Source organism: Oncorhynchus nerka, linkage group LG20, assembly GCF_034236695.1.
Source record: "Oncorhynchus nerka isolate Pitt River linkage group LG20, Oner_Uvic_2.0, whole genome shotgun sequence".
Lineage (NCBI taxonomy): Eukaryota > Metazoa > Chordata > Actinopteri > Salmoniformes > Salmonidae > Oncorhynchus > Oncorhynchus nerka.
Genome location: NC_088415.1, coordinates 86898089 through 86911370, shown reverse-complemented (window position 1 = coordinate 86911370; position 13282 = coordinate 86898089). Strand labels below are relative to the sequence as shown.

The 13282-nt window shown below is 44.0% G+C and overlaps 1 protein-coding gene across 2 annotated transcripts; it reads right to left on the bottom strand.

The window, feature by feature from the left end:
* Positions 1–7041: 7041 nt before the first annotated feature.
* Positions 7042–13278, bottom strand: extl2 (exostosin-like glycosyltransferase 2). Of its 2 annotated transcripts, none has more exons than XM_065005932.1 (6): positions 13121–13278; positions 12078–12532; positions 11520–11590; positions 10582–10697; positions 8588–8920; positions 7042–8175 (listed from the first exon to the last, which is right to left on the bottom strand). In XM_065005932.1, the coding sequence occupies exons 1-6, from the start codon at positions 13123–13125 to the stop codon at positions 8127–8129; spliced, it is 1029 nt and encodes a 342-aa protein (XP_064862004.1). In that variant the 5' UTR covers positions 13126–13278; the 3' UTR covers positions 7042–8126. The 2 variants fall into 2 exon arrangements, with proteins under 2 accessions (XP_064862004.1, XP_029480092.1); XM_029624232.2 differs by having other exon boundaries at positions 8464–8920; positions 13121–13274.
* Between the last annotated feature and the right edge of the window lie 4 nt (positions 13279–13282).

Below are 13282 nucleotides of genomic sequence, written 5' to 3'. Positions count from 1 at the left end.
TACCCTGCCTCCTGTTTGAACAGACACACACGGTGATACAGGGTTTAGGTAAGAGTTGGAGGGGGCGGAAGAAACAAGGAAACAACAGGCATACCTCCAAAACACACAAAGACCAAATAGACTTGACTGAGGATATAACACTCCGTATCAAGGAAACCATCTCAGAAACAAACACCCATGTTCCACATACTCTTCTGGGAAGTGTGAGACTAATCTTCCATTTGAGACTGTGTTTGTTGAGAAAAAAAAAACATAAGTACAATACCATATTTGTCCCAAGGGCTCAGTCAATGGGAGGAGGAGTTTGGAGTTCATTGTGCTTACAGACACCAGTCCCAAATGATCTCTGGTTGTCTTCCCCTTTAAAAGCTTTCAGCCAAATCTGTGAAAAGACACACACAAAACTGAGGAAATCTTAGGGGGACAAACAGTGAAATCGAAATGATTGCGTTTTCTTTTTGTTCAGTATACATTAGATGCTTCTGTTATATTTTTGAGTTAGTCATTAAATTGACAAATAAATTAGGCCCTAATCTATGGATTTCACATGAATGGGCAGGGGCACACTCATGGATGGGCCTGGTAGGGCATAGGCCCAACCACTGAGGAGCCAGGACCAGCCAGTCAGAATGAGTTTTTCTCCACAAAAGGGCTTTATTACAGACAGAAATACTCCTCAGTTTCATCAACTGTCCGGGTGGCTGGACTCAGATGATCCCACAGGTGAAGAAGTCAGATGTGAAGGTCCTGGGCCGGTGTGGTTACATGTGGTCTGTGGTTGAGGAGGTCCTGGGCCGGTGTGGTTACATGTGGTCTGTGGTTGAGGAGGTCCTGGGCCGGTGTGGTTACATGTGGTCTGTGGTTGAGGAGGTCCTGGGCTGGTGTGGTTACATGTGGTCTGTGGTTGAGGAGGTCCTGGGCCGGTGAGGTTACATGTGGTCTGTGGTTGAGGAGGTCCTGGGCTGGTGTGGTTACATGTGGTCTGTGGTTGAGGAGGTCCTGGGCTGGTGTGGTTACATGTGGTCTGTGGTTGAGGAGGTCCTGGGCTGGTGTGGTTACATGTGGTCTGTGGTTGAGGAGGTCCTGGGCTGGTGTGGTTACATGTGGTCTGTGGTTGAGGAGGTCCTGGGCCGGTGTGGTTACATGTGGTCTGTGGTTGAGGAGGTCCTGGGCTGGTGTGGTTACATGTGGTCTGCGTTTTTGAGGTCGGTTGGACGTACTGCCATATTCTCTAAAATGACATTGGAGGCGGCTTATGGTAGAGATTAACATTGAATTATCTGCCAACAGCTCTGGTGGACATCCCTGCAGTCAGCATGCCAATTTCACACTCCCTCAAAACTTGAGACATCTGTGGCATTGTGTTTCGTGACAAAACGGACCATTTTAGAGTGGCCTTTGTCTCCAACACAAGGTGCACCTGTGTAATGATCATGCTGTTTAATGAGCTTCTTGATATGCCACACCTGTAAGGTGGATGGATTATCTTGGTAAAGGACAAATGCTCACTAACAGGGAGGTAAACAAATTTGTGCACAACATTTGAGAAGCTTTTTGTGTGTATGGAACATTTCTGGGATCTTTTATTTCAGCTCATAAAACCAACACTATACATATTGTGTTTATATTGTTGCTCAGTGTAGTAGGGAAAATGTTGTGGGTAATGATGATGTAGCGGGGGACACCATGCATCCCACTATCAGTAACACTTCTCGTCCGGGTCTAGAGATTAATAGTCAGGTTGACCTCATCGCCATCCTCGGGTCATAGGTCACATATACGGATCAAAGTAGAGACATATTTCCACCTACAGCCTTAGACCAGATGCCTAATGTCCAAATACTTTGACACACGTTGAGTCATGGGATGTTCTTACGCACGTCTTCTCAGGGCACAAACAGGTTAAAAGGTGACAATGACAGTTTTTTTTTTTTAAGGAAACAGCTAAGTAATGCCCTTTTTGTATTTGCTGAGTTCTCATCTAAGAAGCACTGTGCAGTCTGTGAAGGGGTTTGTTTGTTTACCATCTCCAGTGATGAACAAGTGTTGGTTAGCCCCTCTTCACAGTTAATAAGGTATGTCCTCCCGTCAGAAGTAATCACATGTCTTTGCGGTGACCTGTAGATCTGTGTGTCAGGATGTTTGTGTGTTAGGGTGATTGTGTATAATACATGTGTAGAGGCATCAGTTTAGATAAAAAATTATCATTTGCAAAACCTAACCCGTGTCTTTCGTGAGAGGAACATTTATTTTTGGGGTCAAAACTGCGATGTTCATCACATTGTCGTTCTGATATTATGATTAAATCTTTCAATACACAAGTAACTTCATACAGTGGTTTAGAACTTCCTTCCTCTACTGGATAGAATTCAAACGGGTCATAAACCAACTGGAGAGAGAGGTAGTCTAATCTAGTCTATTACAGGCACATTGTGTCTCTTCCTTTTTGTAAGTTCCCCTTGAAAATGACAACTTCCCTGCCAATACACACACTCTTTTGTAAACCGTGCAATATGGGCGACAAAGATAACATAAAAAGTTGTTTTTCTAAGCGGCCCCCTACTGTTAGCAACCAAATGGTATCAAACCTAGGTAACATGAGGGACGATACGGGCTGCATTGTGCAACAGTAATGCAAAGATGGATTCTGAAGTTGGTTGGTTCGTTTTCATTATGCACCAATCAATAAAAAAAACAGACTAGAACAGGAAGGGGCTAGTTGGACTTGTCTAATATGAAATGCTCATTTTAGTTTTCCATTACAACATGTTTTTCCATGTGTGCCCCAATGACCCTGGTCTATTGGAAGTTCCAGGGAGTGGGGTTTGTTATATGTTTCAATTTCCTCAGATGTGCCTCAACCCAGAGATGAAATGATGATTACAATCTTAAAAGGTCTGAACTAAAATGATGAATTTAGGCCTGGGAATTTCCAGAATGTGTTGAAGTATGGGGCAAAGAGAAAACAAAACGGAACCAGCATTTTGTTTGATTATTCAGCCTTGGATCCATTAGACCAGGTGTTCTTCAACTTTTTCATCCTGGGACCCCAATGAGAAATTCTGTGTTTTCCTGGGACTCAAATGAGAAATTCTGTGTTTTCCTGGGACCCAAATGAGAAATTCTGTGTTTTCCTGGGACCCAAGCTTAGGAAAATATGCAACTATACATACATATCGGTACATTTCATTGCCCTTATGCCTAAAACAAATGTAATATAGACAAAAACAAATAATGAAATTAAATATCCATATAAATATCTGTGAATGTTATTTTCCCCCATTAAAACACTTACATATCTGTATGGGTTGGAACTGTTGCTGATTGATCACATCACACAGATGAATAACAGAACACACATGCTGTCCTTTTCTGGTCTATATCTGTGTGAAGTGATCAATCCATTTATTCCAGTTCAGAATAGAAAAAATATGCATTGTATTTTAACAGCAACATGTCTATTCTGGTCTCTGTTTTAACAGTGTAACACTGAGGTGATGCTCAGCCTTGAAACTGTTTCTGTACTTGTTTTTGAAGTATGTCAGAGTTGAGAACCCCGACTCGCATAGGTATGTGGTGCCAAACTGGACCAGAACATCTACTGCTTTCTCAGTCAGGCAGGAGACTGCTTCCTGTTGCAGATGAACAACCCAGAACTGTGTGAGTGGGTTCTCAGTCAGGCAGGAGACCACTTCCTGTTGTAGATGAACAACCCAGAACTATGTGAGTGGGTTCTCAGTCAGGCAGGAGACCGCTTCCTGTTGTAGATGAACAACCCAGAACTATGTGAGTGTGTTCTCAGTCAGGCAGGAGACCGCTTCCTGTTGTAGATGAACAACCCAGAACTATGTGAGTGGGTTCTCAGTCAGGCAGGAGACCGCTTCCTGTTGTAGATGAACAACCCAGAACTGTGTGAGTGGGTTCTCAGTCAGGCAGGAGACCGCTTCCTGTTGTAGATGAACAACCCAGAACTGTGTGAGTGGGTTCTCAGTCAGGCAGGAGACCGCTTCCTGCTGCAGATGAACAACCCAGAACTATGTGGGTTTACCTCAAAAAGCACCTTGCTTCAATCAGTTTATTCCAGTTCAGAATAACAATTATTATTGTATTTTAACAGCAACAGTTCCAATCGAGACTAGTTTTCAACAATCATTTCTACAGTAAAATGTACAGTGGGCCTGATCATTGCTCACCTTCATCTGTAGTTACTTAGGGTTGCACTATCAGTAGCTTGCTTGCTTTGACTAACGTTAGCTATTAGCTGTGTACAAAGCCAGGGGATTGTTTGAAAGAGAAACTCACATCTACTATGAGAGTTAGTACTCCCTTATTTCTGCTGATCATCACCTGTTATATAATGACAACAATGTTTTGCTAGCGGATTTCTTTTTCCACTGTCAAGGCACTGTTTCCTGAAACATTCTGCCCTGTTCTGAAAGAACTTCCTGGGTTTACCATCATGCTGTGGGTTGTTTGGTCAGGACGTGTTGTTTTATTAAATTTGTTCGTTTTGCGAGATTCATTACTAAGCACTTCCACACACATTGTGGGCGCTCCTCGTTATGAGTGTGTGTGAAACAGAGAAACTCATCGCTGTATATGTGTTTCATGACAATTGAGCTCAGTCAGATCTTGTCGCTAGCATTAGTCCAATTGATGACAGCGGTGAATGGTGGCGAGTGACAAGTCAGTGGCTGACAGCGCATCATCTACAAAGGGAAGCACAGCCGCGAGTTGCCGCAAGCTGCCCAGTGACACGAGCCTACCAGACGAGCTAAATCACTTCTATGTTCGCTTCGAGGCAAGCAACACTGAGGCATGCACGAGAGCATCAGCTGTTCCGGACGACTGTGTGATCACGCTCTCCGTAGCCGACGTGAGTAAGACCTTTAAACAGGTCAACATACACAAGGCTATGGGGCCAGATGGATTACCAGGACGTGTGCTCCGGGCATGTGCTGACCAACTGGCAGGTGTCTTCACTGACATGTTCAACATGTCCCTGATAGTATCTGTAATACCCACATGCTTCAAACAAACCACCATAGTCACTGTGCCCAAGAACACAAAGGCAACCTGCCTAAATGACTACAGACCCGAAGCACTCACATTCGTAGCCATGAAGTGCTTTGAAAGGCTGGTCATGGCTCACATCAACACCATTATCCCAGAAACCCTAGACCCACTCCAATTTGCATACCGCCCAAACAGATCCACAGATGACGCAATCTCTATTGCACTCCACACTGCCCTTTCCCACCTGGACAAAAATAACACCTATGTGAGAATACTGTTCATTGACGACAGCTCAGCGTTCAACACAATAGTATCCTCAAAACTCATCACCAAGCTAAGGAACCTGGGACTAAACACCTCCCTCTGCAACTGGATCCTGGACTTCCTGACGGGCCGCCCCCAGGTGGTGAGGGTAGGTAGCAACACATCTGCCACGCTGATCCTCAACACTGGAGCTCCCCAGGGGTGCATGCTCAGTCTGTACTCCCTGTTCACCCACAACTGCATGGCCAGGCACGACTCCAACACCATCATTAAGTTTGCTGACGACACAACAGTGGTAGGCCTGATCACCGACAACGACGAGACAGCCTATAGGGAGGAGGTCAGAGACCTGACCGGGTGGTGCCAGAATAACAACCTATCCCTCAACATAACCAAGACTAAGGAGATGACTGTGGACTACAGGAAAAGAAGCACCGAGCACATCCCCATTCTCATCGACAGGGCTGTAGTGGAGCAGGTTGAGAGGAGAGCTACAAATTCCTTGGTGTCCACATCAACAACAAACTAGATTTATTTCACCTTTATTTAACCAGGTAGGCTAGTTGAGAACAAGTTCTCATTTGCAACTGCGACCTGGCCAAGATAAAGCGTAGCAATTCGACACATACAACAACACAGAGTTACGCATGGAATAAACAAAACATACAGTCAATAATACAGTAGAACAAAAGAAAACAAAACGTCTATATACAGTGAGTGTAAATGAGGTAAGATAAGGAAATAAATAGGCCTTGGTGGCGAAGTAATTACAATATAGCAATTAAACACTGGAATGGTAGATCGGCAGAAGATGAATGTGCAGGTAGAGATACTGGGGTGCAAAGGAGCAAAATAAATAAATACCAGTATGGGGATGAGGTAGGTAGATAGATGGGCTGTTTACAGATGAGCTATGTACAGGTGCAGTGATCTGTAAGCTGCTCTGACAGCTGGTGCTGGAGAGATGGTTGGAGATGCTTAATGTGAGTCTGGAAGGAGAGTTTACAGTCTAACCAGACACCTAGGTATTTGTTGTTGTCCACGTATTCGAAGTCAGAGCCGTCCATAGTAGTGATGCTGGACGGGCGAGCCGTGATCGATTGAATAGCATGCATTTAGTTTTACTTGCGTTTAAGAGCAGTTGGAGGCCATGGAAGGAGAGTTGTAATGGCATTGAAGCTTGTCTGGAGGTTAGCTATAACACAGTGTCCAAGGAGGGGCCAGAAGTATACAGAATGGTGTCGTCTGCGTAGAGGTGGATCAGAGAATCACCAGCAGCAAGAGCAACATCATTGATGTATACAGAAAAGAGAGTCGGCCCGAGAATTTAACCCTGTGGTACACCCATAGAGACTGTCAGAGGTCCGGACAACAGGACCTCCGATTTGACACACTGAACTCTATCAGAGAAGTAGTTGGTAAACCAGTCGAGGCAATCATTTGAGAAACCAAGGCTGTCGAGTCTGCCAATAAGAATGCGGTGATTGACAGAGTCGAAAGCCTTGGCCAGGTCGATGAATACGGCTGCACAGTATTGTCTTTTATCGATGGCGGTTATGATGTCGTTTAGAACCTTGAGCGTGGCTGAGGTGCACCCATGATCAGCTCTGAAACCAGATTGCATAGTGGAGAAGGTACGGTGGGATTTGAAATGGTCAGTAATCTATCTAATCAGAATCATAGCCTGTTCAAAAGGAGTGCAATGTAAGAGAATGTTCAGATAGACAACCGGCCGGTTGTCTAACATAATAGTCCATATGCTGACATAAACCCTTTTATTTTATAACATAAAAAAATAAATACAAAATGCATATTAAAACCTTTAATTGTTTGGGCTTAGTATGCTGTGCAACAAATGATTTGCAACAAAGCTCTACCAACAGCATATGCAAACAAAGCCAAAATCACAAACAAAACAACAAAAACAAATCAATGAGAGAATAAATGTTCCAGTGGTCTACATGTCATGTAGAAAAGAAACATTGTTTTTCAGTTTGAGATGCACAATATAGTAGATTATTTTGGCAGACAAACCATTTTAAGGGAGATAATATGAAATCTGATCGAAGGACAAACAGTTTGAAGGGACAGCCTTTTTTCAATGCATTAAGGCTCTTTAATGCAACAGAAATGGTAAAAGAGAGAGGATACTTGCTTACAAGTCCTGTAGATATTCACCCTGAAACAGTCATGTCAGGGAGGCGATCGCCAGAAACAGCACCAGTTCTCACCAGAACAAAGGCAGCGTAACATTCACATAATTCCAGTAAGTACCGTTTAACACTGCAAAGTTTGAGCCCAGCAAGAGCAGAAAGCATCCATTATTCTAGTCATGACGTCATAATAATGTTTAAACCAGTAGATTAAAAAAATAAAAAATGTTCACTTGACCTTCCAATGCTATGCATCTCAGAATCAAAGGAATATTCTCAGTCGTCTTGTGATTGTATGAGGAGCACCTGTGTATGTGTCTCTCATCACATTTAATAATTTATCAAATCCACATCTGAATACCTGACAAGTTAAGTCTGTCATGGGAGTGCAAGTACTGACACAAAGTAAGGCAAAAGTACAATTGGACTTTTGAACAGTTACAGTACAATGTGCATTTTGCAATGCTGACATCAGCTGGCAGTACAAGCCATTGCACTACCTAAAGTCTATCTATCTACAGCCACGTAATATCCTATGATTTTGGCAACAGCAAAAGTCCTCTGGTTTAATACTGATATCTTGTCTGTCAGATTGTCAAGAACAGGATTAGCGTACAGAGTCCATCTTTAGTAAGGCCCCGCTTGTTGGACCATCTGCCATGTTGTCAGTGTTTGGTCCTGGAGGTCACCGTCTCAGAGATCTAGTCCCGATGAGGTCATAATAAGGGATCCCTTCGCTCTCCTACAAAAAGACAACGGAATGAGAACCTTACTTTAGGGTATCCCAAAAACCGAACAATTACCCAGGCAAAATCCTCACATTTTACAGTAAGTGTTACTCCTCTTAACGCTTTGTGTTACACAATCCTGCATACTTCAATTCAGCTTTACAATACTAACTTCAGTATTAACCCCGCTATTCTATTCCATTAACCTTGGCATGCAATCTACTCTGTTTCCTCACCCAAAACACTGATCAAATCCTCATCCCCTTGCCCTATCACATCCCAACACCTGTACATTGACCTACCTGAATGCCTGCTGTGTTCGACACCTGTCAATGCCAGTCCGTGCCTCCCTGTGCCAGTCAGCCCCTGCCCTTGTGGTTGGCATAGCTTGGGAAGCCAAACTGACACAGCATCATGTTAGAGTACCTCAGGGGCATTGCGCCGTAGATCTGTGCCAGCCGGTTCAGGCAGTAGGAGCGCTGGAGCAGGTGTTCGGGACGGTGCCACATGCCTAGGTACCCGCTGCTGGCGTCCCTCTCCAGATTGCGCATATCCACGGGCTTCACAAAGATGCCAGAGGGTCTACTTTTTATGGCCCCAGAACCTCGCCGTAGCTCCGCTGCCACGACGAAGTTCACGGCGATGTCGTCGCAGTTCTGCGTGTCATCCACCAGGGCGTGCACTTCGGGCGGCTGCTCCTGGAAGAGCTGCAGGTAGCGGTTGTGGAAGAAGGCGGCGCCGATCAGGACCATGGAGTACCTGCAGCAGTTTGGAAAGCAGGGCCCACATTCAGATTGTTTAAAAAAAAAATGCATCAGGGCGCAAGACACAGATGAACATGATTTAGAGCAACAACGTCTACATCTAGGCCTTCAGTGTCTCGATATGGCAAATTTCTATAGTTATAGTTATGCAGTTATAGTGTCTTCAGAAAGTATTCACACCCCTTGACCCAGATTTAGTGTGTTACAGCCTGAATTCAACATGGATTACATAGATGTTCTCTCTCTCTCACCCATCTACACCCAATACCCCATAATGACAAAGTGAAAATATGTTTTTAGACATTTTTGCTAATTTATTGAAAAAAGTATTCACACCCCTGAATCACCTTTGGCAGTGATAACAACTGTGCTTATTTCTGGATAAGTCTAAGAACTTTGCACACCTGAATTGTGCAATATTTGCCCATTATTCTTTTCAAAATTCTTCAAGCTCTTTCAAATTGATTGTTGATCATTGCTAGACAACCGTTTAAGTCTTGCCATAGACTTTCAAGTAGATTTCAATCAAAACTTTAACTACAGTTGGCCACTCAGGAACATTTAATGTAGTCTTGGTAAGCAACTCCAGTGTATATTTGGCCTTGTGTTTTAGGTTATGGTCCTTACCAAAAGGTGAATTTGTCTCCCAGTTTCTGGTGGAAAGAAGACTGAACCAGGTTTTCCTCTAGGATTTTACCTGTGCTTAGATCTATTCTGTTTCTTTTTATCATAAAACAACTCCGTAGTCCTTGCCGATGACAAGCATACCCATAACATGATGCAGCCACCACCATGCTTGCAAATATGGAGTGGTACTCAGTGATGTGTTGTGCTGGATTTGCCCCAACAAAACACTTTGTATTCAGGACAAAAAGTTCATTTCTTTTCCACATTTTTTGCAGTTTTACTTTAGTGCCTTATTGCAAACAGGATGCATGTTTTGGAATATTTGTATTCTGTACAGGTTTCCTTCGGTCATTTAGGTTAGTATTGTGGAGTAACCACAATGTTTATCCATCCTCAGTTTTCCCCTACCACAGCTATTAAACTCTAACGGTTTTAAAATTCACCACTGGTCTCATGGGGAAATCCCTGAGTGGTTTATTTCCTCTCCGGCAACTGAGTCAGGAAGGACACCTGTATATTTGTACTGACTGGGTGTATTGGTACACCATCCAAAGTGTAATTAAGAACTTCACCATGCTCAAAAGGGATATTCAATGTCTGCTTTTTATATCAATAGGTAGGTGCCATTCTTTGCAAGGCAGGATCTTTGTGGTTAAATCTGTGTTTGAAATTCACTGCTCGACTGAGGAACCTTACAGATAATTGTATGTGTGGGGTACAGAGGTGAGGTAGTCATTCAAAATTATGTTAAACACTATTATTGAACACAGAGTGAGTCACATTTTTACTCCTGAACTTATTTAGGCTTGCCATAACAAAGGGGTTCAATACTTATTGATGCAAAATATGTCAGCTTTTCCTTAATTAATTAGTAAAAATGTCTAAAAACATAATTCCATTTTGACAATATGGGCTATTGTGTGTAGGGCAGTGACACAAAATCTCAATTTAATACATTTTAAATTCAAGCTGCAACACAAGAACATGTGGAAAAAGTCAAGGGGTGTGAATACTTTGAAGACACTGTACCTGTCACCTCCTCCCATCTCTGGGTCCTGGAGTTCAAAGCTGCCGTAGCTGTAGACCCCTGTCACCGTGGTAACGTGTTTACGGGGGACAAATCCAACTATCTGATCTGGGAATTGCTGTTGGAGGATGAGAGTAGGGGACAACATTGAGGAACATTCCAATAGTAATACAGTATAAGCTATTATGTAGTAGAGAGCACGACAAAACCTATTCCCCTCAGGAGTCTGAAAAGATTTGGGTCCTCAGATCCTCCAAAGGTTCTACAGCTGCGTGATCGAGAGCATCCAGACTGGTTGCATCACTGCCTGGTATGGCAACTGCTCGGCCTCCGACCACAAGGCACTACAGAGGGTAGTGCGTACAGCCCAGTACATCACAGGGGCCAAGCTTCCTGCCATCCAGGACCTCTTTACCAGGCGGTGTCAGAGGATGGCCTAAAAAATGTCAAAGACTCCAGCCACCCTAGTCATAGACTGTTCTCTCTGCTATCGCATGGTAAGCGGTACCAGAGCGCCAAGTCTAGGTCCAAGAGGCTTCTAAAAAGCTTCTACCCCCAAGCCATAAGACTCCTGAACATTTAGTCAAATGGCTACCCAGACTATTTGCATTGCCCCCCCCCCCCCTTTTACACCACTGCTACTCTCTGTTATTATCTATGCATATTCACTTTAATAACTCTACATTTACATATTACGTCAATTACCTCAACTAATCGGTGCCCCCGCACATTGACTCTGCACCGGTACCCCACTGTATATAGTTACGCTATTGTTTTTACGGTTTCTCTTTAAATTACTTGTTACTTTTATTTCTATTCATATTTTTTTTTTAAATGCATTGTTGGTTAGGGGCTTGTAAGTAAACATTTCACTGGAAGGTTGTATTCGGCACGTGACTAATAACATTTGATTTCAATGAGTATTGTTGGAAGTACATACCTTCCACACAGAGAAGGCAAAACTGATATCTGGAACGCTGACCAACGTGTCATCATCCAGCATCAACACAGCTGAGGAGAGAAGTTGAACACAGAGTATTACCATTAAATGATGAAATACTTCCAATACACAGCGTTGAAGTGCCTGTATACTCGACTGGCCAATTTTGCGACGTAGCTGAGTAAAGGAGACAAGGAAAGGAGACGAGGAAAGGAGACAAGGAGAGTGTGTGTCAGTCTGTGTCTCAGTGGAGGCTGCTGAAGGAAAGGACAGCCATAATAATGGCTGGAATGGAGTCAATGGAATGGTATCAACCACATGGAAACCACGTCCTCAATGTGTTTGATGTCATTATTATTAGTGGTCCTCCCCTAAGCAGCCTCCACTGGTCTGTCTGTGTCTCTTTCACACTCAACACCTCACAGTCAGTATCTATCTTCGGTTGAACGGCTAAGTGAGGTAGACACTTTGGAAAGCCACCTTAATGCCATCTCTGTCTGACCCACTCACTCACCTCACCTACACACACACACACACACACACACACACACACCTCACCGTCGGTATCGATCTCAGCAAATGGTTGCAGGCGGTTGCGCATGCGGTTGACGCTCTGCTCTTTGAACACCACGGGGATGGGATGGGGCCCCAGGGTGTCCCAGAGCTCTTGGGGGGTCCGCTCCCCAATGTTGTTCCACACGATGATGACCCGCCGCAGGTGTGGCACCGCCTGGTAATGGTTGAGCAGTTTCAGCAGGACGTCGGTGCGGTTATACGTCTGTATGACTATGGTAAATGCGGTGGCGTCCTCCTCTTCCGTGTGGCGCCCGGGAATGGCGTTGGCATTGCTGCCGGCGGTGGCTCTATGGCGAAGGGCTCCCATGGCCCCGACATGGCCCCGGTCCTCGATGGAAGGGAGGAGGGCAGTCAAGGCAGCACCGACCAAGAGAAGGAGTAGTATGGGAGCAACGAGATAGGACCGCCGAAGGCCTTTGCAGCCACGGAGAAGGACTCTGCACTCAGGAGAAAGACAACAATGGACATATATACTGATTCCCAAATCAACCCCTAGCCCATACTCCCTATGCACTTGTGGAGATGTGAGATGATTAGATAAGACATAAACAATATGGAAATAGGTCTACCTTGCCCTCTGTAATAAATCAGGGGGGATTTTCGCCATATTGCTAATCCACACAGATCACAGACCTTCAGTGTTTAGGGTGCAGGAGCTAGGGGTCGATTGTAGGAGCCATATTTTACAGACTAGGCTTGGGCACTAAGAAACTATTTCACAGAATAGGCTTTTTAAAAAGATGGACTATTTGTCAAGCGCATACATTGTAAACCACGACATTCCAATCACAACACCCTCCATGATAATAATCGACGACAACATGTTGCGCGCATGCATATGCAAAATTAATTTGATTGGGCCTATTAGGCTATGGCATCAGCAAAAAGTAAACTTGATTAAACTGTACTTTAACGGCGTTAGTGACTTTTAAAGTAGCCTAATGAAAATGGGTTACAAACCTCGGCCTACAATAGACTAGGCCACTTAACAGTACAACAGTGAGGAAAAACACTAAGCTACCTACCTCATTGTTGTATCCTTATAACGCACATTCCAAAACAATTAATGAATCTACTTTAGTTGTTTTCTCCCTCTTTTCCTATTCTACCCAGAGTTCTGATGATTTACGCAGACGCAACGTAGACTTGCAAGAAAGTATTTGTAGGCAAATTCGGGAAAGTCAGGA